This window comes from Ochotona curzoniae, unplaced genomic scaffold, assembly GCF_017591425.1.
Source record: "Ochotona curzoniae isolate NIBS_2020 unplaced genomic scaffold, NIBS_Ocur_1.0 contig_43, whole genome shotgun sequence".
NCBI classification, from domain to species: Eukaryota; Metazoa; Chordata; class Mammalia; order Lagomorpha; family Ochotonidae; genus Ochotona; species Ochotona curzoniae.
The window spans coordinates 11,954,031-11,981,013 of record NW_024466218.1 but is presented as its reverse complement, the minus strand read 5'-3'; the positions used below and the strand labels follow the sequence as shown (position 1 = coordinate 11,981,013).

The window sequence follows — 26,983 nt, the reverse complement described above, 5'->3', positions numbered from 1 at the left end:
AGCTGCCAACCAAGCTCCTAGCCGACAAGTCCCCAATGAGCCAGTGCAATGGGAGAAGGCAGAGGGGAAGCACTCCTCTCCTCTCATTCCTTCTCTCCCCTTGTGTACCCTCTCCACTGTTCTCACGCTGGATTCCAGTGCATGCAGCCTAGGCTGGATTTCCCAGGAGGTTCCCCCGCCCTGGCCTAGCTGCGTGCGACGTATTTGGGATTCCTGTGGGGCTGTTCAGCCTCTGGCACTCAAAGTCATATGGTGTCTGCATAATGTGACTGTCTCCTATCTAGTAATATCACCTCTGCACTCTCTTGAAGGGCTGATGGTTTACACCATTCACAGCCCAATAAAAATGTCCTTTCTGTGTAAGCTCAGAGAAAAGGCCAAGCTATTGGGAGTAAAGCCAGGGGTTCCCTACTCCCTGGCTCCACATCCAATTGCAAGGTCCTGCAACAATCTCAGGGAGATCAACAGCCCACTAACATGCCTCCTTTGCCCACTGAAAACAAAATGTGCAACTTCAGCATTCTACAGAACACAGTCTGGAGATCAACACTGCTTGACAGTATGTGAAGGCACATGGACCCCAGTGGTAGACTTGTCTTAACACATTTCGGCCTGAAAGAATCATACCAAGAATAGAGATCAGAAAAAGATCTGAAATGTTCACTGGAAATGGAGGACATGTTCCTCAGACATAACAGCTAAGGATTCATTCAGTGGCCCAGTCCCAGCGGAGGCCGGCCCCTCAGTGTCTGTGGACATGGACCTACCTTGGCTGACCTGGTGATGGCCCCAATCTCCGAGTATAAATCAGAGCTGTCTGGGAAGTTTTCTACCACCATGGTGCACACGTGGTGGAGGAGTGACTGCTTGTGCACTGTGTCTTTGACTTCTGGAACCTTCTCGAGGTAGCTTAACTCAAATGCTTTGGCCTGTGGGAGGAATAATAAACACAAGATGGGTAGTATGAGGTTTACCCAGGCATTCAGACCGCTACACATGGTTAGAACCAATGTCGGTGGCAGCAGCCTGACATTTAGTTTCTCTGTGACTGAAGCTCTCCATCCTCCTCAGCTGGTCCCTCCCTCAAGAACCATGAGCCACACCCAGAATCCATCCTCAATGAGGGTGTTATGAGGCTGGGCCCCAACATGTGTATGTCCACAGCTTTCTTCTTCCTTTGCCCCACTGCTTGTATCTACTTCCTGACCAAAGCCAAATAAAAAATAATTTTTCATTATCAGAACACATGTGAGCACAGATATTTGTGTGAAAATGCCTATGGAAAGAAAAAAAAAACTGGAGTAAGTGAAAATTCTTCAGTGCCACTACTGAAAGTAGCCACACCACACAAGGAACAGTATGTGTTTTTCTAAAATTTCTTACTGGTACCAAGATGTGGGTTCAAATAAAGAGGTCTTAATATGTTAAGGACAAACAACTTCTGGATTTTCAACAAGACACAAGAATTATTTGGGCCACTGTGCTTTGTGGGACTCAAGAATAAGCTCCATTAGCAAACAATGGGCAAGGATCTTGTGACAAGGGAAGCTGGAAGGCTGAAAGGGGGAAACTTACATTAGTTCCATTTAGAAAGTTCCCAATGGCCAGGAGAGTAGACAGGATGAAGCCCAGAGTTTTATTATTTTCCAACTGGTCTATGCCTTCCTTCAGGTCCAAAAGTGGTTCTGCCACTTCCTTTCAGTTAAAAAAAAAAGAGAGAGAGAGAGAAAGAGAAAGAATGTACAGTTTGGCTTTACTTGGATATTTGTGTAAAACACAAGGGAATACTAAGCAGGGTTCTCTCACCAGCATAAGACAATCCCAGGTGGACAGGCACATTTAGCTAGGTATAAAAAAGAGCCTAAAAGTGGCAGGGAGAGCTAACGTTCAGTCTTCACGGACAAAGCCAATGAGAGTTCGTGCTGGTCTGACACTGTCTTCCCCCTTTCCTACTCGGGGTCTCAAGCCAAAAAGGAGACTCTCCTCCTCTCCATATTCCAGTGGTATCCAGAGCTCAGCTTCCTGTTCGTCTTTTCTTCTTACCTGTAAGCGACACTGGAAATGATGGCCTCATTTCTGGGAACCACCCAAGTCTCATGATCTCCCTTCTGGGCATTCCGTGGCTGGCTGCCTCCTAGCCTGGGCTACTCACTAGATAAATACCCTCTTCCTTGCTGAGCACATACCTTCTCTGTGGTCTCGTAGTCCATTTTGAATGCCCAGAGGTGGAGCCGAGCAGAGAGCTCACTGATGGAGGACAGTGTGAGGAGGAACTGCTCGGCACTGCCCAGTGGCACTTCAGGATTGGCCAGTTGAGCTTCCTGAATCTTCTGCTTCTCCTCTTCAGTGGGAATCATGGTTAGAATTTTCTGGAAAAAAGACATGCTACAATATAATCTTTCTTATGTGGATGCTACCTAACTTCTTTATGTTTTCAAATGTGTATAAAAATTTCTATTTGTGGGCACAGCACTGTGGCGTAGCCCCTAAAATCCTCGCCTTCAAAGCACCGGGATCCCATATGGGTGCCGGATCTAATTCTGGCTGCTCCACTTCTCATTCAGCTCCCTGCTCGTGGCCTAGGAAAGCAGTCGAGGATGACCTTAAGCCTTGGGACCCTGCTCCCATGTGGGAGACCTGGAGGAAGTTCCTGGCTCCTGGCTTCAGATTGGCACAGCACCAGCCATTGCGGTCACTTGGGGAAGTGAATTATCGGGTGGAAGATCTTTCTGTCTCTCCTCTCTGTATATCTGCCTTTGCAAATAAATAAATAAATCTTTTTAAAATTTTTTATTCGTATTATGGGAGACTGATTCTGTTGTTTGCATTTTACTATAATGCAAATTTGATACTGTATGAGAAATACACTGTAAGCAATGAGTCCCAAATGTTCTGAATCTTGCACATGAAGGGAATTCTAGGCAAAAGAGGGGGATAAGGGGTGAGAAAAAGTAAAAGAGAGAAGATGAACAAATAACTTCCTATGTGTTAGAGTCTGAGTAAAACATGTTATGAAAACATGCTTTGCAGCATCTCTCACTGATTGAATTCAGAATTTATAAAAGTGAACCATCTTCAAAAACTCAGCAGTTTTAATTAACTGTATTCCAAAGCACACATACCTCATAACATTTTAAATAAAATCACATATATATCTGATTGAGGAAAAGAAATAATGGTATTACTATACAGATTATCATCTGCAGAATAACCAAAGAAAAGGACTTTTTTAGCTCTTATGTGGGTCTGGTAAAAAATTAATTGTGGAAAGCGAAGGAAACAAAGTCTCAGAATGATTGATTCCTGCCAGTTCAAAATTCCTTAGTGATTCCCCTTTTAAAAGGTAAAAAGACTCACTCTGTGGTACAGCATACATAACAGCACATTCTGGTACAGTCTCATTGACTTTAACAAATCATTTGTTAAACTGTGAATTTAGTAGTTCTTGGTGCCTTTGGCTGCTATGCTACAGAGGGTTGGCCTCTGAGGAAAGCATGGGAAGCAGCTATGGGGACTCAGGAGAAGAAAGAGGTGACCGGAACTGGAAGCACAGTTACTCTGGTGGTGAGTTAACCATCTTCCTTTTGGGAGTTCCCTGCTTGGGCTCAAAGTATTCTAAAACCTGGAAGAGGGCATAAGATGCATAAAGGGAGAGCTCCAGGGAGCCCTGGAGTGCTCCCGTGGGTGGGAGAGGCTGCAGAGGCAGGAGATGAGAACATGAAAGGCTCAGAGAGGGAACCTTCCTCTCTACCTGGTACAGGGGGTTCTACAAGAGTAGACAAATCCCCCAGTTTTTATTCTCCATTTTCCTTTAGCTTGGCCTTGCACTGGGTACAGTCACAAAGGGAAAGTGAAGTTATACCAAAGCCACAGATTTCAGCTACAAGACAGAAAGGAGAGACCCAGGACACTGGGAAGTGCCAGGAGGTCACAGCAAAAGGCAGCCTGGTCAAGCAGATATGTGATGTTGTTTAAATACTTCTGAGCTCCCACCCCTCAACTGCTTCTGTGTGAACCTGGCCCTCAAAGGCATATCAAAGACCTCGAGAGCTGACTGAAGGTAGTTTCTGAACTCTTTGAAAACTGAGCCAACACTGGAAGCAGAAGGCAGACAGAATTTGTGCTATGAACAAGTGAAGGAAAAACCCCCACCTTTTATCAGGAGATCAGAGTCATCCTGACAAAGACAGAACAAGAAAAGTATAAATCAATACCACTGATGAACACAGAAGTAAATGTCCTTAGCAAAATACAGAGATTGCAGAGCACCCGACATCAGACACTTGGGTGTGTGATCAGGGCATTCCAGGCAACATCTTAACTGCTGCACTAAATTTCTGCTCCAGGAACTAAGATGTTTTTGTTTTTTGTTTTTTAATGCTACTTATGGTGAAATGCACAGATTTCAGATCTAACAGATCATGCATAAGATCTATATGTTGGAAACTAGAAAATGCCAATAGAAGTAAACAAATAAGATTGAAATAAATAGAGACATGGTGTGCTCATAAACTGAAAGACATGATACAGTCATTGGTAATTTTTATTTTCCCCAAATTGGCACACAGACTTAATCTCAGTTCCAAACAAAATACCAACATGACTTTTGTTGCATAAACAAGATGAATTTCAAGTTACGGCAAGGAGTTGGCACTCTGGTCAAGCCAGTGCTTACACCCCAGAACCCTAGATTGGAGTGCCTGTATCAATCCTGGATACTCTGTTTTCCATCCAGCTTCCTGCTATTGAGTCTAAGAAAACTTGGGCCCCTGCCACCCTTGTGGGAACCCTGGATTGAGTTCCTGCCTTCTGGCTGCCCTTTAGCCCATTCTTGGCTGCTCTGACCGTTTGGGGAATGAAGCAGTGGATGGAAATCTTTCTGTCTTTGTGTTTTCTCTGTCTCGGTCTGTCATTCTGAATTTTAACTGAATGAATGAATGAATGGATTTTTTAAAAATAGATAAAAGTTACAGAGAACTAGTACAATCCCCAAACATTGAGAACAGACATTTAGCCCAACAGGTAAGACACCTACATCCCATATCGGAGTGCTTGGGTTGGAAACTCAGGTTCTTTATCTGACTCTAATTAGCTGCAGTGATACCACAGCTAACTGGATTCTTGCCATCCATGTGGGAGACCTGGAATGTACAACAAACTCCCAGCTTTGGCCCCAGCTGTCACAGACACTGAGAGTAAACCAACAGATGAAACCTCTTTTATCTGTCTGTCTGCCTCTCAAATATAAAATAAATTAATCTAGGAATCTAGGGGAAAAAATAACCTTAAAGGAATCACAATGCCTTTAAGAACCACGCAGGCACAGTACTTAGGACAGGGTGGCATTGGCAAAGGGATAAACAAAAGATTATTAGTACAACATAGACTGTCTGGAAACAGGACAAACATACAAACACAATGAAAGGACAAAGGGTAATATTTTCCACAAATGGTGCTAGAACAATTGGACTCCATTTGGAAGGAAATGAACCTCAGTTTATACCTTACACCTTATAAATTAGAAATGGAGCACAGGCCCAAGAGTAAAGCAAAATGATGCTGCAAGGCTTTTTAATTTTTTTTTTAGAAATTTATTTGTTTGAAAGAGTTATAGGGAGAGAGGGAAAGAGACAAGAGATCTTTAATACATTGGTTAACTCCCAAATGGCCACAATAGCCAGGGTTGGGCCAGGTTAAAGGTACGAGCCAGGGCCTTCCATCCTGGTTTCCCATGTGAGTACAGGGCCCAAGGACTTTGGTATTTTTCATTGGCTCATTAGGTGCATGAGCAGGGAGCTGGATTGGAAGTGGGGAAGCTGGGACTTTAACTGCATCCACTTGGGTACTGGCATTGCAGGTGGTAGTTTAATCTGGTACACCACAGTGCCAACCTCCTTCACTTAAACAACAACAACAAAAAAGCAAAACAAAACAAAACAAAACAAACCTGCTGAGACCATCCAAGGCCACTAAAATCTTGGTCACACTTTCAAGTGGGTCATGCAAGAATTGCCCAACCATTTCCTAACTGGTTGAGAGACCACTGGTAGGGACCATCTTCCTCACAGGTTCCCAACCAGACAGGAGGGGTCACAGAACACTCAAAATCCCAAGACCCTTTCAAAAATCTTTAGTGTCTCTCCCTCTCTCCTTTCAAGAGGCACCTCATCTCCCAGCTCTCTCCTAGGAAATGCTTTCTCCTTCCCTCTTCTTTCTACATTCTCCTGTTCACTTCACAAATTAAACTTCTCTGTCTGCAAATTATACCTGGCATTTGTTTTTATATTAAGCAGAGGGAAGAACCCATTGAGCTTTGCTGGTAATGCTTACTGTAATAACATTTATAAAGAAACATAAGAGAAAATATTTGTGGGGTCACTGTTGTGGCCTAAGTAGGTAAAACTGCTACTTGCACGGCCACCATCCCATGTGGGTGGTGCCTTGTGTCCTTGGTGCTCCACTTCTAATTCAACTCTCTACTAATGTCCTAGCAAAACCAGGAATAGATGGCCCAACTGTTTGAGCTCCTGTCATCCAAGTCGTCGGACTGGGTGATGTTCCTGGCTTTGACCTGGCCCACGGCTGGCAACTAAACTATCTGGGATGTGAACCAGTGGATGGAAGATGTCTTTGTCTCTTTCTAACTCTGACTTTCAAAGTAAGCAAACCTTTAAAAAATGAATATTTTTGCACTGTGAAAGATATCATTAGGGGAACAAAATGACAAACTATAGATCTCAACAGGTAAAATGTAGCTACCCTTTGTTCCTACAATTCAATTCCTGGGTATTTACCCTAGAAAAGAAAAATGTATATTCATGCAAAAGAAAAATAACCTTAGTACATGTATGTTTGTCTTAGTCCACCATTTGGTAGTTCGGAATTAGGTTATTCCCTGAGTTAGGTAACCCAAAACTGCCAAAAGATGGATCACAATAAATCTTCAATTGATGAAAAGATGAACAACACTGGCATGTCCCTGCAATAGGACAGCACTCAGCAACAAAGGGGCAAACCTAGACATACCTAACTGTGTGGATGAATCTCAAAGGCATGATGCTGGGAGAAAGCAGGCACTCTCAGAGGCTATACACATGACTCTCTCTCTCTCTCTCTCTTTCTCTCTCTCTCTCTCTCTCTCTCTCTCTCTCTCACACACACACACACACACACACACACACACACACTTTCCATCCTCTGGTTTATTCCCCAGATGGCTGCAACAGCTGGGACATTCTCAAAGAGACAAACCTGAACATATCAATGGTTACTATTGGCTAGTAGCAGTTTGAAAATGCAGCTGCAACAGGGCAATGTAAGCATTTGGGGGGTAAATAGCCATTTTTTTTGCATCCCAATTGTGGTGAATGCTGCATGAATTTTTATGTAATAAAATTCACAGAATTGTATATTCCAAAAGTGTAGTTTATTCTACATTGGCTTGAACATTAGAAAACCATAAACAGGATGCTTAACACCACAGCCCACAGATACATAGATTATACACCTATGCATCATCAGGGTGTGCCTGTGTAAGGGAAAGGGTTTTGAAAGAGTTCATTTTAAAATGTATTACAGAAAAACTAGGCACATGTTTTAAATTTTTGGACCAAAATGAATTTATCTTGTAATTCCATTTTCCTTGAAAATTTGGATACTCCCCATAGCCAGCAGTGCAGTCAGTGCAAAGGGGCAGAAGATGAGACTTGGGGAGTCCTTTGAAACCTACAGTTTCAACTTTCTCTTCATCATGGCTATAAACACTGAAGCTATCTGCACAGAATTCAGGCCTAGGAACTATTTAATGTCAGTGACCCATGCTTATCCTTCACCTGAATCATGCTCCACCTGTCCACGCAGAGGGCATTAAAAAAATAACCTAAAAAGGAACAGCGCTGGGACACAGAGGGTTAAGCTGCCACTTGCAATGCTGGGGATCTATAGCTGACCAGCTCTTTTGCTTCCAATCCAGCTTCCTGCTAAGGTGCTTGAGAAGTGTTAAAAAAAAAATTCAAGCCGGGTTTTTCAAACTCTTTAAAACCACCCATGGTTTGAATTCACTAGCTTCCAAAATGATTATTAGCTAAATTAAAAAATTTAACCTAACACACAAATTGTTCTAGCCATGAAAAGAATCTCAAAACAAAAAGTTGTCAATACATTTTTAAACAACATTTTAAAGGCATTTTCATACAATGGTTTTGGTTGTGTTGCTCCTCAGAGAAAGTAATCAACCATTCTTACTTTTGTTTTTCACTTCTCTAATTCAAACCATTTGTTCACTGCTGAAGATTTATGAGATTCCCATCTGTCAGTTTATTTTATTGTATTTTTTACATATCACTTACAGTAAAAATAGCCTCAAGACAATATAAGGGTAAGTCAAAGCCAATTCCTTTGATTTACGGCCCTTGTTTCCCATGAGGCATTGTGCTGACAGTGGGATCAACATGGGGCAGTATCTCCAATTTGCTCTTCCATTATGTTAGATTTTGTGGTGACTGTATGATCACCGTTTGGTTTCCTAGGAAAACAAGCCCCAACTAAGACCAAAGTGCAGCCATTTTTGTATCTGGAATGTGTATTTTAGAGAAAAATGTATAAATTTTTTTTATGGATCCTAATACTGTCAGGTTTGGCTATTTCATTCTCTTGCAGATGAGACTATAAGGAATAACTCCATCGCTTTGTGAGTTTTGAACAATACCATGGTTATAGTTTTGAGTGAAGAATCTACCACAAGCATTTCACTGCAAAGGCACAAAGCTGAAGTATTCAGATTTGGACTTGGTTTGTGCATAAGTTGCATGTTCTCAAGAGAAATTAGCTTTTTAATTCTTGTACATGTTTGCAGAAGCAACTTCGTTTTTAACTGCTTTTGAAGGGTGGGGAATCTTTATTTCTCTGTCAAGGGTCATTTACATATTTATAATATCATTTGCAAGCTACACAACATATCAATTTAAAAATTAGCCTGTCATTCATTAATGCAGTTTCTAGTTCTGCCTACAACTGCCTTGGCAGAGCCAGACCCAATGATTTCACAAGCCTTTTACGGCCTGTGGGCTGGGTGTTCACCGTCCCTGCCTGAGGACCTCTTCCTGTTCTCCTGACTACTCATCAAGCCCTTCTGTGATCATAGCCTCTGCATCAAATTCATGGACAGAACGTTTTGTTTGTTTGTTCGCAGCCAGGCTAGATCAAACAAGACAAAGCTCAAGAGATGCTCCCAGAAGTTGCTCCTCTTCCCTCAGCACCAGCTCCACATGACATGACCATTCAACCACATAAGCAAAATTCACAGCACAGCTGCATCCAATCATCAGCATATTCTGGATCCTTGCCATTGTTGAGCCAACTGTGACTCTACATGCAGGTTCCAGCACCTGCAAACAGCACTAATTTGACATAACCCACTTAAAAAAGATGCTATAGGCAAGGGCATTTAGCCTAAGGGGCATTCATACTGTAGTGCCTAGGACGGATTCCCAGTTCTGGCTCCAGATTTTAGTTTCCTGCTAATGCAGATGCTGGGAGGCAGCAATGATGGCTCAAGTAACTGAGATCCTGCCACTGATGTGGGAGGACCTAGATTGTATTTCCAGATCCTAGGTTTTACTTGGCCTTTGTCAGCAACTATAGGGTGAACCAGCAGATGGAAATTCTTTTTCCCTTTCAGAGAAATAAACAGCAACAACAACACACAACAATTAAGAGAAAGACTATTCTGTAGTTTTGTGTAAGTGGCCCAAAGAAATTTCATTTCCTAGGATGTTGACAGGCCTGGCAGCCAAACTGGGCCAAATCACAAATCATTTGGGACTGCTCAACTCCGTTATCCTCTGAATAGACACAATTAAAATTATAGAAGTGAGGGGGGGTGGGGGAAAGATGAGGAATTTTTAAAATACTTCTATTTGTGATAATTTGGTGACATTTTACTCGAGAAAATATCATTAATGTTGAGAGATGGGCCTAAAATAATTTTTTACACTTTAATTCTCTGATGAAAAATTATTTCCTTGAACTACTGTGTTAGGTTGCATGACAAACCCAGAGAAACACCACTGGGTTGCTAAGCAAAGCCAGAAGTTGTCATTTAATATGTTCTAATTACATTTAGGTACAAAGAGCTTCCAAATGGCCTTATTTAGCTGTGTTGCCATGCTCTGCTGCCTGCATCCCCAAAGCAGATGTTCTGGCTAAAGGCCCTTTGGGTGCAAGGTAGAAATCTTATTAGCCAAGATCTGTATGTCTAGAACTGTCATCTCTCCTCCATCTTGATTAGCTCTTGAACAGCAAGCTTGGAGAACAAGCTTGGGTACTGGATCAGCAAATGGATCTAGACGTCTGAGTCCCCCTGGTCTCTGAGATCGATGACCAGAGAAGGCAGTGATGGCTGAACACCCTGGATTCTGTATTCCCCAAGAGGGTGACTTCTCCACACAGAGTTGCTAAGGAACCTAGACAGCTTCGGGATTCACCAAGACAGCCTTTAGATCAAGGGCTCCCAGAGGGCCACATGGCAGCGTGCGAAGATTTTTTGCTGTTAGGGGAGGACAAGTACTAGTGGCCTCCAGCAGATCATGACGGATGCTGAGCATTTTGCAAAGAACAAAATAATCCCACAACAGCAACAAAAACTGTACAACTCAAAATGTCAGTGATGTTGAGAAACCCCAAGTCAGATGAAAACTGATAAAGATACTCTAACTTGAGGCATTGCTATAGGTTTGAACGTATTGAGGACTCATGACACAACAGACATCAGAGCAGACCAGCACTTTCTGTAGCTGTGTATTCTCACTTCCACTGTTTCCTATTGCACCTGCTTCTGGGTGGAAAGCCATAAGCCTCTCACATGCTTCTCACCCATTTTTCAAATCTCCTCCTACTCTAGGTGGCACAAATCTAGGCCTGTAATATTCCCCCTGAGCCAGCCATTCCCTTGGGTTCACCACTTGCCTGGTAGACTTGGGCCCCTGAACTCATACTCCGGCTTTCTCTGCCACTTGCCTGTGAATTTGGGCACTGACTGAAGTTGGAACTAATTTTGTTCATCTCAATTTGACTGTTGATGGGAATCTCCCATCTGGAGTAAACTCTCACCTGGCAGAAAAAGTCTATGGAAGTCAGACTGCAGGCTGGGCTGCAATTCCTACAAACACTGTCATTACTGATGTTATCATTACTTAATGAAGTCCAACTGGAAACCAGTCATGGGAAAATAATTGAACTCATTCTAAACTCTGAGTAAGTTACTGCAGCTGAAACTTTCCCCACCCAGGGATGGAGGGAATCAACGCCAAGCCAAAGGAGTCTACTCTCCTGATGGACTTTCACCTCCTCACGTCATAGAGGAAGATTATTTTTAAAAGAAGGAGTCTTCGTTTTTTCTTTCAATCAGGCTGGTCCTGGTGTGCACTTGAGGCTACTCTACATATGACTCTGAAGCTTTTTAAGCACTAAAGGACTTTATGTTAAGTAAATATGATGGCCCAAGGGTGCACCAAGGCCTGTACCTTGTTTCTCTGACTTGAAAGGTATTTCACACTTGACTCATTCAAGGTCACTGGAGGGCAGACCAGAGTTCTGCTCCTTCCTTCTACTCCTGCAGCCTCAGAATCCCTCTTTGCTTCTGACAGCTGTCAGCTAGCTCACTCCTTTATCTGCTGGGCCCGAGTCAGACTGCCCTGTGCCCGTCCTCCCTAGCAGCCCATTTGGAGATGCTGCCCTGCTTGGCTAACTGACTGACTCCAGGGTTCTGAGTGCAACTTCCTCTCCAGGCAGGAAGGGGAATGCATTTTCCTTCTCATCACAGTTTCTTCTCTCAAGACGTTTGTTTCTCAGAGCAGAGCCTCCTGGGTCTTGCATAGCTTTCCTGAGGCTGCCATACCAAGTTACCACAAACTAGGTGGGTGAGTCAAACCAACAGAATTGATTCCTTCACAACACTAGACGCCAGGGACCCCAAATCAAGGTGGTGGCTATGCCTTGCTCCCTCTCACAGGTTTAGGGGAGACTCCCCCCTAACTTTTGGTGATTCTTGGCCTTGGTTGGTAAATACATTGCTTTAAGTTCTGCCTCCATCATCACATGAGATTCTTTTCCTTGTGGCTCCCTGTGTGTTTTCTGTTATGAAATGGCATTTTCTTTTCTGTGTCTGTATCTACCTTCTTCTCCTTTTGTAAGGATATCCCCCATCGGATCTAGAACCTCACTGTAACTTCATTACATCGGCCAGATACTAGTTCTCAATAAGGTCACATTCTGGGCATGAATGTTGACAGGGGCACCTCTAGCAATGGTTTTTTCCTGGAAGGCCTTTTGGTTCCAAAGCAAAAAGGCAACCTGCCAGCTGGCTTCATCCCTCAGCACACACCACAGCCCCACCACTCTCTCTTGTACACTGGGCTATGATGAGGCTGGCACAGTGTCCTGGGTCTTTATTCCCTTCTGATCTTGTTCCCATTTCAGGGTCAGGCCTGAGTGGCTCCCTTAATGCTCAAGTCTTTTAAGCAAGCCTGTGTACAAAGGATTTTAGGGAATCCAGAACTCTAACCCAAAGGAAGATGGATTGGCATCACCCAACATCAAAAGCTGTGTTCCCCAGGTGCTTAGGGTGGATTCCCAGGCTATTTCATCTCTGTAGGAACCCACATGCTGGGCCGTTGCCCCCACTTGCTCTTGCTCCAATATTCACATTAAACCTGCACAAATCAGTCCATGGTTAAAGGCAGAGCATGGGCTGTTAGAACGCCATGAACCAAGGCTCCACCTGGGACACCCACCAGTCACATAGCCTCAGCCATTTAATCTCTGTTTTTGATGTTAATATCAGCAAATACTGAAGTTTCCATTGGCATGAACCATCTAGCTCATCATCACCCAGCAAGTTCCCAGGGAGAAACCAGGTCCTCTATGTGGATATGAACACAACTGACCACCTCACTTTCATTTTCAACATTAAGCACACAGCATTTGATTTGAAAAGATATAAAGGAGATCCTGGCTGCCTCCAGAATTCATTGGATTCTTTTCCCATTCTGAAGTGGGCAAAGCATGCTCTGAGAGACAGCAGTAAATAAAGCAGAGCATGGGACTCTCTCAACTCAATAGGCAAAGTGAAAATCTCTACCCAGCAAATAAGGCCAGAGAGCATGACTGCCCTTCTGTAGAGGCTTCTGGAGACAGAGATAGACCAAGGCACCTCCAGGAAGCCATCCCGTGACACAGAAAAGTGTCACAACACGTGACATGTCACACAATACAAACAACACTTGCTAGAGCACCTCTTACCTCAATTCCTTCTTTGTTTAAGGCATATTCATCAAAATTCAGGATGGCAATCTTAATTGTTCTCGGAGGGGGCAGCACCGTCAGGCCAATATTGATGGCGTTACTCCTCTTGGAATCCAGAACAATAATCTCTTGCCTTTTCCCATCGGCAGCAGTTTTCTTGGTGATAAAACAAGGAGAATTAAAGATTAATGCAACATTTTGGGTCCTTTCTGTGTTCCATGATCAAAAGCAAACTCACTACTTTCTTAGGGATGAAAATAAATGGCCCTGAGTTGGCTTGAGGAAGCACTGGCTACTGCTCAGCAGAGATCAAGGACCAAGCTCTGCAATGTTGCCAAGTTTCAATGGGCAATGGAACTTCATGAGTCAGACACATTGCAAAATAAAATGGATTTTCCTTCAATTGGGAAAATGTGATGTTTTGCAAATAACCCTGCCCCCTAGAAGCAGTAAAAACAAAATCAAGACCTGTCAGAATCACTTTTGGGCAGGCTGCAGAGTCTTGGTTGGCCTTTGTGCTTAGGGATGGGTGCCAAAAAAAGTCAGCACCCATGCTAAGATGGGACACAGATAAGGAGCGTTGAACCTGGCTGGCCAGGCAGGGGCTTCAGCTCCCTAGCTCTATCATCTCGGGCACCCTTCCTTACCATTCAGACATCCTCTACTCTGTCTCCTGAAGAGCAACTGGCCTTCCCTGTCATGCTTCAGATATATGTGTGGCTCCCTGGGTGTGTGATGAGTGGCATTCCAAAAAAAAAAAGGAGAAATGAAAAGGCATGCACTGGTGAACAGCAACAAGAGACAAACAAGAATGAGGGGCAGACAGAAATGGAAGTCAACAAAGGGACAGAGGATAAGGGGACAAAAGTGCCCTGCATCCTCACAGAGTCCCTGCGTAAGGATTTCCACTGGCCTGGAGGTTCCTTATAGGCAGGCCCTGGGGCTCCCTCATCTCTGCACTCCGGGGCCAGCCTAGGGCAAGCCCATGGCTGGAACTCAGCATGGAAATCAGACTGATTATTTGTATCCTCCCCAGATTCAGACTTAAAAGTCCCCAGTGTGCTATATTTGCAGGCAGGTTCTTTGGAGATAACAAGATGATGAGGGTGGGTCCTCATGATGGGGTTAGTGTCCTACTAAGAAAAAATGGGAGAGCTAGCTCTCTTTCCTACCCTATGAGGACATAGCAAGAAAGTGGCCATGGGCAAGGGAGGAAAAGAGCCCTCCCCTGAAACAAACTGGTCAGTAACTTTATCTTCACATTACAGCCTCCAGAACCATAAGAAATAAAGTTCTCAGAGCATGGTATTTTCATCACAGCTGCTCTCACAGGCTAGGACAGTGTGTGCAATGCTGTACCAACACTTGTCAACATCCCAAGGTGTGATCAAAGGCCCCCAGATCTTTCCTTTAGTTCTTATGTAGTGTAGGTGGCAATGATGGAGGAGGTGCAGCAAAAGGGAGGACAGCTAGCCACTGCTCCTGCTCAGGTTTCTCTTGAGGCAATCACAGCTGGGAAGAGAATCATTGTGATTCATGTGACAGGTCTGCATTAGCAAAGACGAACAGGAATAATGGCTCTCCAGGAGAAATACAGGTGCATCACAGAACTGGCTGTGCTTTGCTGCACCAGGAGGCTCAACAGCAGACAACCATATCTCCCTGGTGGGTCTATAAGAACAGACACTTACACAATGTGTAGGTCCTGTGGGTCTGTAATAGCCAACACCCACAAAATATCTAGTACCTAGCTGACAGGTCAGGAGATGTCCAAATGGATGGAATCTGCCAGGGGTGGGACTGGAGGTGTGATGAAACCCTGTGGCAGAGGACATATGATGGGAGAGTTATAAAGCTCTGAGCACTCTCCGCGGGCAGGATCCCTCCTACCAACCCATTTCCTGAGCTCAGGCCTCATCCCCTTCCTTTGAAGCAGAGAATCTGGCTGGGTCTATGGCAACACCAGCGACAGGGAGCCAGGGAGCTGAGAGGGAGATAAGGACAAAGCCCTGCTGACATCTTCCTGGGCCCTCCTAAATTAACTGCCACAATTCTATTCTGTTCCTTAAATGGGCTTTAGGGACCAAACTCAAATTTCTCCAAGAAAAAACAACCTTGAGCATCCCGGCTGCTCTGCTCTTGAGCATCAACGCCTGTGGGTGTGGTCGTGGGCTTTGAGCCGTGGGCTTCCAAGGACATGTGGCACAGATGCATTCCTGCTCTGCAGGGTAAGCTATGTCTCCTCAGTGTTTAATCAAATCAACTTGGCAGGAGCCCCTGCGAATTCTCCATTTAGCTTTTTAAATCTAATTTAAGATATTATGTGTGTGGAATGCTGAGAAGGAATGGAAAAGGTCTGAGAAATGCTGAGAACAGGCAAGGAAGAGAAATAGTCAACCTCTAAGAGCAATATAAGAATCTTGGAGTGCCTACTGCTCCAGGTTCTGCAGGGCACCCACCCCAATGCCATTCCTTTCTCTCTGTTGACTAACAGGACCCTGATTGTTGCCAAGCTATCAATGTATCAGTTAAATCAGTCACTTGCCTGGGTGCTTTACATCTAAAACTAGTCTTGGAACTTAGTTCTGGCATTAGTTTTCCAGAATAAAATAGTAGACTGACTTAGTGGTTCCTGCCTTCTGCCCTTGCCCCCTTGCTGCCCTGAATGTGGACATAAGGCCCACCATACTGCAGGTGTGGCAGTAGACATCTCATGGTCATGTGGAATGAAATGTAGGACAGCAGCAAAAATTCTCTATAATCAAAAACCTTTGAACTCCTCATCCACAAACTCCCTTACTCAGGGAGCATGGAGAGAGGTCCAAGCAGGCCCATAAGCTCAACTGGAACTTCATGCAAACAAGAAAAGATGCCCACCCTGGTTATACTGCCCATGGCCAGCAGGTGGGAGGAGAAATGCCCCACCTTCACTGGGTTTCAGGCTATGTCAGCCAGTATCCAGTCACATATAGGAGAAAAACCTATACAGATCCACATGGTAGATCCGTAGCTAAAATGCTTCTGGTCCTGTCTGCATTAAAATTCAATTTACAGCAACAGACCCCCCACATCCTGATGCACTTCCCTAGAAGTCAGCAAGGAACAAGCAGCCAAGCTTCCTAAGACTACAGTGTGTGTGTGTGTGTAAGCTCTTTCTCCCCCACTACAAAGGGAAGATGAGGATTACAGGACAACTTGGAAAGGAATCATTCACACGTCATTCTTGGTCATTAAAATACACCCCTATCTCCAGAAGTTGTTGAACACTAATGTGTCTTCTATCACGTTTGCCTGAGAGGAAGGAATGATTCAGGAAGACTGTCCAGCTCGTTCCTTCCCTTCCACAACCACCAAAGGGCTGCCCCTTATGCCTGGCAGCACCTGCCATCTGAAGATTAGCAGTCATCAGTTCTCCTCCATTCCAGTGGTCCTGCTGGGAGCCCCAAGGAGCCAGTGGTGAAGCTTGCATGTCTTCAGTATGGTCTCACAACAGAGAAATTCCCACCTTCGTCACAAAGCCCTTCCCTCCTTCTCGCTGCCATGGCCCTACCTTCAATCTCACCTCTGGAATCTTGAGGGTGGCCAACACCCAGATGCCTGTTTCTGGTCCCTTCCCCTTGCCAACCCTCCATCCTACCCCTGACAAAAGTCTGTCTCTCTCAAGAACCTTTGTACTTCCTGCATTTCTTGGATCTATAAGCCACAGTGATTATTTACAGAAATTAGAAAAATAGGCAGTTGGTCAATGATAGAAAGGGGATAGAAAGTGGGCCTCATATAAGGAATGGAAGATTTGGCTAAGAAGGGCACCCACAAGGAGGTTGTGAGGTACAGTGTGGCAGGAGCTGAGAAAGCTGCTGTGCATTGTGTCAGGATAGCAGGCATGCTCCTGCCAAACAGGGAAATGACACCCACCACCTATTGCCATATGGGGGACTATTTGAAGAAAGTGATGCCATTTGCTTCAAAGTAATAAAGAATTAGAAGGAGGAAAAACATGACCCTAGAAAAAATAAGTTTAATATATATACCCACAGCTGTATATGTATATATACACATATATATAAACAGCTATGTAGACATTTAAATTAGATTTCTTATACTTGGCAAAAAGAATTCTAAGGTTTGCAGAAAATGCCATAGGAACAAAGTGAATCAACAATCTTCTGAAACAGTCATGTTACATATGATCCCTACATAATCAACAATAAGTATTTATCATGCAATAAATATGCCTCCTCTCAGGGTGCATTATAATGTGTCACACAGACATTAGACTCCTTGGCAGAACAGAATAACAATGTAGAGAAAATTCCAACAGCATGATCCAGGCCATTCCAACAAAGACAACAAAGTTGGCGGCCCAGAAGCATATGTCAAAGACCTGATACCCTCACAAACAAAACAAAAAGATGACTTAAAGTGAAACACACAAATCTAGGGAATAAACATGACAAAGTAGATGCCCAAAACTTTCTTAAGAAGAGGCCATGGGGGGTGGGGTGCAGGGAGATACCTCACAGTTTGCTGTTGACTGGGGTCCATCACTGCTGACAGCTGTCATCAATGATGTTCCACCTGCCACTTTCTGATTGGCCACATATCAAAGAGAGGGAATAAATAAATACTGGAAGATACCTGATTTCCCTACACAGATCTTTCTCCAGTGTCTGTTATGTGTCTGGTCCTCCAGTGGGAATATTTTCACCAGGAATAACAGCAAACACATACCCATGGAAGGCCAGGATCAATTTCACCATGGGTCAGTTCCATGATAGCAAGAAATAATGGTTTCTGTTTCAATTTTCTGATGAAAGGTCAGCCAAATGTCAGCTTTCTTCCTCAGCAGGTTCCAAGAACTCTGAGGGAGAAAGCAATGCTGGAAGGAGGCTACTATGGGTATGGATAGGTGTGAACACAGGAACAGCTCTCTCTAGGGCATGTTAACACAGGGAGGACAAGAGGCAGTGTGGGGTACCCACTGCAGGACTATCTGAAAATGTTACCTTCCCAAATATGTCTCAAATTGTTCAAGGCAAAAAAGAAACTTGTCTCTTGAAGGCTGCAGAGTGGACCTTGGGCAGACGCCAGGTCCTGATTTAGTTCCAGAAAGTCTGGTAAATTTGAACTTTCCTTACAGCCAAGCTCTTCCCACAAATGTGTGAGTAGCAAGGATCCTCCAACATACCTAGGAGAGCCCTGTACCACAGAGGACGTGTCTCGGAGAAGAGCTTCAGAACTGGAGGCCATGTAGGGCTTTTGTTTGAGATTGAACTTGGCCAAGAACAAGAGAAGGAGCAGGGACAATGAACAGCCATGACAGAGGACAGAGAGACAGAGGACACCCCCTGTAGAAGGAGAGGCTGTCCTGGTGTGCTAAGCACTTTGAGAGGAGGAGGAGGAAGGCAGGCATAATGGCAATTCAGGGCCTTTCTCCCTCACAGCCCAAAAGTGAGGGGCCAGCTGTGGGGAAACAGGAATGAGTCCTCTAGCATGAGGCTACATTCAGTTCCTAGCCTGAGTTGGAAGAGTTCTGAGAAGCAGAGGCAGGAGCTGATGAACATGGCGGTTGTTAACAGCTGAGGCTCACAGGCAGGGCAGCTCCACGTTCTCCTGGTCATTGTCTGCTTGGGTTGACTCATCAAACAACCAGAGGTAGGACGCTGCATATCCAGCCACCCTCAAGAGGCAGAAAGTGCCATATGGTAACAAATGTCTTCTAGAACAGCTAAACAGATGCACAGGTTCAGGTGGAACTAAGCAGGGCAGATCCAGCCATTCACCAAGTGGATCTTGGGTGTGACACTGCTCCTCAGTGCAGAGCACAGAATAAATGTCCCGCAAAGAGGAAATATACAGCTGGAGGCTTTGAAAAGAACAAGTGATTGCCCCAAGAGCACATATGTTGGATTCTTCAAGGAAGGGCCCCAACTTGATTGCAAATGGTTACGGGGGCCAGGTTACCACCATACAAATGTGGTCATGACCTGATTCCAGTCCCTATCCTGGGGAACAGAAAAGCCCTTGACTCCCTACTCCCTACTGCATCAGAGTCACGCACCAAAAAAAGAAAACGATGAGGGTTGCTGGCAACCATTAGGAAAAGCCAGAAAGAGAAATAAAAACTGTAAATAGCAAATGACACAGTTCTCTGAAAGGGGGCCATCAAGGATCACCCCTTCATTTTACTACCAAGAGAAGATGTCACATTTACAGAGTGGATGTCTGGCTCCCAGAACTTCCCAGTTGAACACAGCACCCGGGCTAAGGATGGGACTGTCAAAAGAACCATGGAGTCCTGGAGGAGCAGCCCTTGTCCATGCTTTTTGGCATTGCTGTTGCAGCCCCTGTGCCTAACTGGCAAGGCTCAAGTTCCAGAAACGGTAAACCATTCCTTCTGGCTCCCTGCTCACTGTCAATACAGTGACACTAAAGGATTTTGCCAAAGCTGTCTATTAAGAAAAAGTAACAGTTACTAGGACACAATGATACAGATATCCCAAAGGTGGGGGACAAGGGTACAATTTTCCTGAAGTCTGGCAACAAGGGTGATGGCAAGACACATGGCAAAACGTGAAGGCCACAAGCTCAGACATACATCCACAGAACTGCCGAAACAAACAAAACAAAGCAACAACAACAAAAACATAGTTAGGAAGCAAATCCGTGGTCAGAACAGGCCTGGATTTTTTCAAGAAGGTAAAAAAAAATTGAAATCCCATATGCTAGCACAGGTCAAGTGAGAAACAGGCTTCCTGCTTTCATTTACTTTCTTACCCTCACCAGTGGACTAAGTACCAGCACAATAGGCACACCCAGGATTTCCTGGCACATGAGGGCGTCCGATCCCATATTTAGATCCTCAAGTTGTGTTTGCAATTTCCAGGCAGAATTCAGATTTTTCTGATTCCTGAAGACCTATAAAATATCTCATCCCCTTGTGTTCTACACTTGAGTCAGGCTGAGAGCATTCCAATCTCCTAGAAGCACCCAGGTTTCAGGACCATCAGCATATGAGTGCTGCTTGGGAATCCCAGGCTCCCTGAAGCTCACTGGTAACTTTACATGATGATGAGAGCCTTGCTTAGACCTGGGATAAGGCTTACTGCTCCAACCGATGAAAGCACCATCTCTAGATATTTTTTTTTAACAAGTCATTTTATACCTCTGGAAACTTGTCATTCAGTTAAATTTCTCCAAAGTCATTCTAGAGCCTAATCCCCAGGATAAATCCAATGAGATCAAGGGAGTGATTCTATCAGGGTCCCAAGAGGGATGGAGGCCCTTTGTTTAGGCCGCCTGCTCTACCGGACATCTGTTCTTGGCTGGCCGTTACAGATGTTTTCCTTAGAGGATTTTCTGACCTCACTCCAAATAGGTACAAGGTTGGAATCTTGCCCTCTGGGCCCCCACAGGAAGAAGTCAGGTTCATGGAGGTCCTCTCTTCACCCTCTCCCGGGATGCTCCACCTGAACACCCATCCAGGAAAGCGCTAACTCCTGTGTGACTCAGCACATCTTAGATCATCAGCAGAAACACAGGGGACAAAAACTCAGCACAAGGTTCCAGTTTTCTCCACAAAACTTCATGAAGGTTGTCATATTAAAAAGCTATGTAGCTATCTACCTATCTAGCACTTATCTATTTCTTGCTTAAAGACAAGTAGATACAGCTTTAGAAATGACATATTTGGGAAGAAAACTAAAAGATTTTCTTTCTTTTTTTTTTTTTTTTTTTGCTATTATATTCTTTAAGCGATCGCCCCAGCCTTGGGTCTGGCTCATAAATTTTGGCCTTAGGGGTGATTAAAGGGTCCCAGCCATGCCCTGTAACTGTTCTGGTGTTACTTTTCTCAAGGAACCTAAAACCAGTTTCCCTTATTTTGTGCAGCCTTGTGAAGTACATTCCTGTTTTATTTGTGTTATATTCTACTGTGTTTAATGAAAACCTTCTCACAAACCAGAATTTAGAAGTGGCTATTCACGACTATGTGGTATGAAGAGCATAGCTAAGAATTAGAAATAGAAGAGAAATTGATTCTGTCTGTACTTGTAACTCAAACAAAATGCACCCTGCTTTCCAGGGTGATGGCTTTAAAACCTAATTTGCAGTTTTACTTTTTAAAACATTTTGTAGTTTATTTTATTCTTACATTTCCTACCCTGAGAGGCAAAGATACAGCTGCCTGGGCCCTATTGCAGAACATTTTGGAATCATTTTGGTAAACTTTCCAATATAGTTCTCCAACAATACCTATGGATGGGTTGCTTCTAGAAATACCATAATCTGTGCATGCTCATCAAACAGCCTAGTGTTTGTATATTAACCCATGTGCAACCTAGCATACAACTTAAGTCATCTCAGGATTTCTTATAACATAACCAAGGTAAATACTAAGTAAAGAGTTAGTCCCCTGTGTTGTTTATGGAATGATGACAAGAAGAGTCTACAGAGCCTCAACAGTGCTTCATGTCTTTTCCCTAATCTCTTCCACCTATGGTTTGTGCAATCTGCCAATGCAGTGCCCCGAAAGAGGGTTCACTGTAAGCTCTTTCCTCTTGTGCCTCCCTTTTATTACAATGAGGCAAATAGTGACTACTTGTTCACTTACTGAGCATTTAGGAGGCCACTATCTGCTTCAAGCGAGAATGAAACTAGGAGCTACTGGGATTGCAGAAGCCAGGGTTTTAGTAATACCCAAATCAGCCACAGCAAGCCAGAGGAAAGAGGAGTTGCAACATTCATTTTATGTCTTTTCAAGGAAACTAGTGACCAAACCAGCTTGTTGTTTTAATTGAAAAGACACAGGCTCACTGCCAAACTTTCACTTCCATTTATTCCCCTCCCCTGTCACTGAGTCCAGGAACACCTTTCCCCCCCACCCCCCATCCTACCAGGTTGATGAGTAACCACAGGAAGTCAAAATAGACACACCAGTCAAGAGCACAGGCAGGATGAGTGGACGGAGATGACTGCGCCAACCAGATCAGTGGACCAAGGAGGTGGCAACGGTGGATAACTGCTGGCAGCTACAGACTGGTGTCCAAATCCCAGCCAGCCTTTTCCCAAGTGCCAGGCTGAACATAAGACCTGAAAAGGTTATATAGCTCACCCAGCATCATTCAGTTCTCACCAGGTCTGCAAAGGCAAGGACACATAGCCTGCAGGAGTGGGAGCCAGGTATTACGTGCTACAGAGGACAATGTTGGGGCTCTGTGCCGGGGCTGACTGGGCCTGATTGCTTCTGCTAGATCTGAGCACCACAGATTCCCAACCAAGTGCTCATTCTGCCTTCAGGGAATTCCTGAGGCTGCAAATGATTTAGATTCACATTCTCACTGACCTTGGGTGAACACAGCAACTGGTTCAATGCCAGCTGGCGAGCAGGGAGTTTAAGAACCACATCATGTGCTTTGAAAGAAAGGTGACTAATGTCAGCTCCCCTGACTGGTCTTCCAGCATCACACAGCACTGACAGAACAAACTCCCTCATTCTTGTTCTGTAGATGCTCCAGACACTTTTGGATTCAGCAAGTAATCTTAAGTGCTTCTCACCAAGCATTTTCTCATTCCCCTAACTTCTGAGGAGAAGGGGCATTCTTAAAATAGGAAGATATTCAGAATCACAGCTACTACAACCATTTGGGGAAATAAACCAAAAAAGATTTTTTTTTTCTCTCTCATTATCCCTGTTTGACATTATGCCTTTCAAATACATTAAAAAAAATTAAAAGTTAAAAAATTTTGCAACTAGATGCATATGTGATTTGTAGGCTACTGAATACATGGTTATTGGGAACCATATATAGAGTAGCAGCAGGCTGGCTCAGCCAGAGGATTATCCAAAAGAATGTCCCTTGCACTCCTGCTTCAGCAAAGGCCCGGAGTGGTTCCAGCTGAAGTTGAAACGACTACCATCAATCCTAATCAATTAAAGTAAGATCAAATGAACACAAGGAGCCAGTTAGGGAAGCCAGCAAATCCACCTGCCTTTGTTACCATCAACATCTGCTACTGGCTCCACTGGCATCCTTCTTTAACCTTGGAGTCTTATTCCCAAGGTAATCTGGTGCTCTGAAAGCAACTCTGCCCAAGATTAAGAAGCTGGTGTTGGTGTTAGCTAATCAAAGGCCTGTTCACTCAAGCAGTTTACACCCAAGAACACTATCTAAAGGTCAGATTTGTACCCCAAGTAGGCTACTGTGCATAGAACAACTGCTGATCAAGAAAGCAAGCTTGAGGCCAGCCATACCTTTGTAACAGACAGTTCCTTGGATTTGGACTCAAACAGGTGCTCCAGTCTGGAAGTGTCCACCTTAATGGGCTCCAGTTTCGACCACAGGAATTCTTTGCAGCGGCGATTGTTAGGACATGGCCACTCAAAGGGCCGTACCTCGTTCCAAAACAGACGGATAGTCTTCTTTTTCTTAGCAAATGCAGGCTGACCCCTGCCTACCTGGGACCACCCTAAGCCCTGAGGAGTGCTGAATGCTGGAGGAGGAGGAGCCAATAAATTACCGGGGACTGGAGGGGGAGGCACACCGTCAAGTAGGGGTGGAGGGGGCGGAGGTGGCAAGCCCAAAAAGGTGGGCGGAGGTGGGGGAGGCGGCCCCGGGGCATCCCTGTGGCCCAGGTCCACATCCAGCACGTCAATGTCATCCTCCTCCCCCAGGTCAGTGAAATCCATGTCCTGGATTCTGAGCTCCCTTGGATTGGCCATGAGCTGGTCCCAGATGTAATCAGACTCTGTCTTCAGCTGCGTAGGTGCCACCTCCGGGCCCTTGTCACTGAGCTCAGTATCAGGAGACATGGAACCTCTTCCCAGGTCCCCACTGTTGAATTTTTCAGCAAAAGCTTTCACACTGCCCCGGTTGTCCAAGCAGCCAACGTCTGACCTCCTAATGCTCTCGTCCTGAACCTGTGAGCTGGCCTGCAGGGTGGATATTCTGGTGGCAAGGCTAGCTACCACCTCCGCCTCCTGCTCGGTCCTCTCCGTTTCGCCCTCACCCTTCTCTTCATCATCCGTGGATTTTCTGTTGTGGGCATACAGCATGTCCAGCATGAACCGTTTGTTGGTGAGGATGTCGCCACACTGTCCATTTACACCCGCATCTTGAACGCCTGCAGACCACAAACCTGAAAAAACACAGGAGGCAGACAAGTGAAAAAGCCAGCAGGGAGCCTAGTGGCTAAATCCTTTCCTGGCAAGCACCAGGATCCAATATGGGTACCGGTTTGTGCCTTGGCTATTCCACTTTCCATCCAGCTCCCTTCTTGTGGCCTAGGAAAGCAGTAAAGAATGGCCCAAAGCCTTGGGACCCTAGCCTACATGGGAGAATAACAAGAAACTCCTGGATTCTGCGCAACTCTGGCCATTGCAGACACTTGGGGAGTAAATCAGCAGATAGAAAATCTTAGTCTCTCCTTTTCTCTGTAAATCTAGTTTTCCAATGAAAAAAAATAAATCTTCAAAATAAACAAACAGGTGGGCTGCACACACAGTAGTGACTTCAGAAAAGATGTTGAGATAAAAGCAACCACAGCCAAAGCTGCCCAAGGCCCTGGAGCCAACACCCCAGCACTGCTCCTGGCTCCCACTGGGGCCCAGGGGAGAAACTGACTTTCTGTTTCTGGCTCACCCACAGCAGCTACTCAGGACACAACAAGCCACAAGTAGCTAAGAGGCCTTCATTTCAACTAGTCATGGGATAGAAAGGAAGCCACTCCCTGGCCCTCTAATGAGTACTGGAGGAAATATAAAGTTACCTCTGCTTGCCCCCTTCCCCTGAATCTTCACCAGGACACCTCAAAGGGCCTAGAGTAGAGTACAAACCATACCATTATCACCCACTGAGTTCATGGCCACTAGTCTCCCAGAGACTTAATGTTGCCTTACAATTTCATTCACTCCCTCTCTTAAATAACACTTCATTCCCCTCCCTCTGTTCACACCCCCTGCACCTGCACCATATGCTTCTGCAGGGACAGCCACACTTTTTAGTTTATCAGCCTACCAGGAAGATCTCTGAAGGTCATCCAGAGAGCCATAAGACAAGGCCTTCCTCCTACAACTCCCCACAAAACATTCTCTCTACAGAAGGCAAGTGCCTTAAGAAACCACTCCAGCCATTTGCTCTGTCTTTTAGCTCCCAAGCGCTTCCCAGGGGATCCTTCCATCTGGCATATACTGGAGAGTTCATAGAACTCATGGAAAATTACGCAAGAATTCCAAAAATTTTAATGGAATTTTTTTCATGAACTTGTTTATCTGACAGGCAAAGAGAAACACACAGGAGGAGACAGATGGGCAGAAAGAATATTCCCATCCTATGGCTCACTCCCCAACTGCCCATAATGGTTGGGGTCAAAGCTGGTAGCTAGAAATACAATCCAGGGCTCCTACATGAGTGGCAAGAGTTCAATTATTTACTGCTGCTTTCCAGGGCCTGCAGTAGCAGAAATTTTGAGTCAGAAACTGGAGACAGTTATCTAAATCAGGCACTGTGAGATGGGGTCCAGGCATCTTAAACACCAGGTCAAACTTGAACCCTTGCATCATATGTGTAATTCATCCCATCTTAAAAACACAAAACCTGCTTTGATCCTACTTACCCCCCTTACCACCCAGCTTTTCTCTTTTTCTTTCCAATGAGACTGCTTCTACAAATTAATTCTTTGCCTGTATGTTCTCTTTTGATCATCCCTTAGAACCCAGCTGATAGCACCGTTCTTCAAAGCTGCTCATTCCTGAGTACTTTTGATTTCAGGTCACATTCACTGAGGAGGTCCAGGAGATGGTATGCAATAAGAGTGCTTCTTTCTGTCTGGCTACTTCTCCGATCCCTTTACTGTTTCCCTGTTACTTTCAACCTTTCTCTCCATCTATACTCTTTTCATCATCATCTGAAGTAGTCTTAAAGCTTTCAACACCATCCATAAATTGGCCATGCTTCAACTGCAGTCATTTCCTATCCCAGGCACAACAACCTCATCCATCCTGTGGCCAATTCCAAAATGTCATAGTCATCCTTGACTCCTGTTCTATCATCCTTCATGTCCAACACAGTACCCTGCTGACCAGATTTTCATGTTATACACAGAAACTCAATTCCTTTCCTTATTGGTTCCAAGGCCTCACCCTGGTCCAGGCTGCCTTATAAACAGGGAGATGATTTTGATGCCAGGAAGCTGCAGCAGATAAAACCAGAAGTCTTTCTCTACAGAGCATGTGGCTTTCTCGATTGACTGGGAGATGTTGGTATGTTCTTATTTTGGCAACAGTGAAAATAACAGAGCTGGGTACTACTTCTAAACGATTTTCTTGCTTCTTCAATCGTCTTCCTGGTTTTTTTTTTTTTTTAACATACTTATCTGGAAGGTAGAGTGACACAGAGTGGGACAAACAGAAATGTTCCAACATCGATTCACTCCCCAAATGCCAGGTTAAAGTCAGGGGCTAGGAATCCATCTTGGTTTCCAACATGGTTTCCTGGAGTCCAAGAACTGGGCTCATCATCTGCTAATGTACCTCCTCATCCAAGGTGCAGTAAGAGAAAGCTGGATTAGACACAGAGCAGCTAGAGAATTGGAACTGGCAATCCAACACGGTATGCCTGCATATTTAACCCACTGTGCCACAACACCAGTCTCTCAAGTCATATATTCCTTTATAATTTTGTAG

At 44.7% G+C, this 26,983-nt stretch overlaps 1 protein-coding gene across 5 annotated transcripts in view; it reads right to left on the bottom strand.

Moving 5' to 3' along the window:
• FHOD3 (formin homology 2 domain containing 3) overlaps positions 1 to 26,983 on the bottom strand; it is a 431,569-nt gene that overhangs the window by 29,882 nt on the left and 374,704 nt on the right. For all 5 annotated transcript variants that reach the window (XM_040984913.1, XM_040984917.1, XM_040984914.1 and 2 more), the window contains 5 exons: positions 23,555 to 24,438; positions 13,300 to 13,458; positions 2,187 to 2,369; positions 1,576 to 1,695; positions 768 to 929 (listed from right to left, as the gene is read on the bottom strand). In XM_040984913.1, coding sequence (XP_040840847.1) covers positions 768 to 929; positions 1,576 to 1,695; positions 2,187 to 2,369; positions 13,300 to 13,458; positions 23,555 to 24,438 — 1,508 coding nt within the window. The remainder of the gene's footprint in view (positions 1 to 767; positions 930 to 1,575; positions 1,696 to 2,186; positions 2,370 to 13,299; positions 13,459 to 23,554; positions 24,439 to 26,983) is intronic.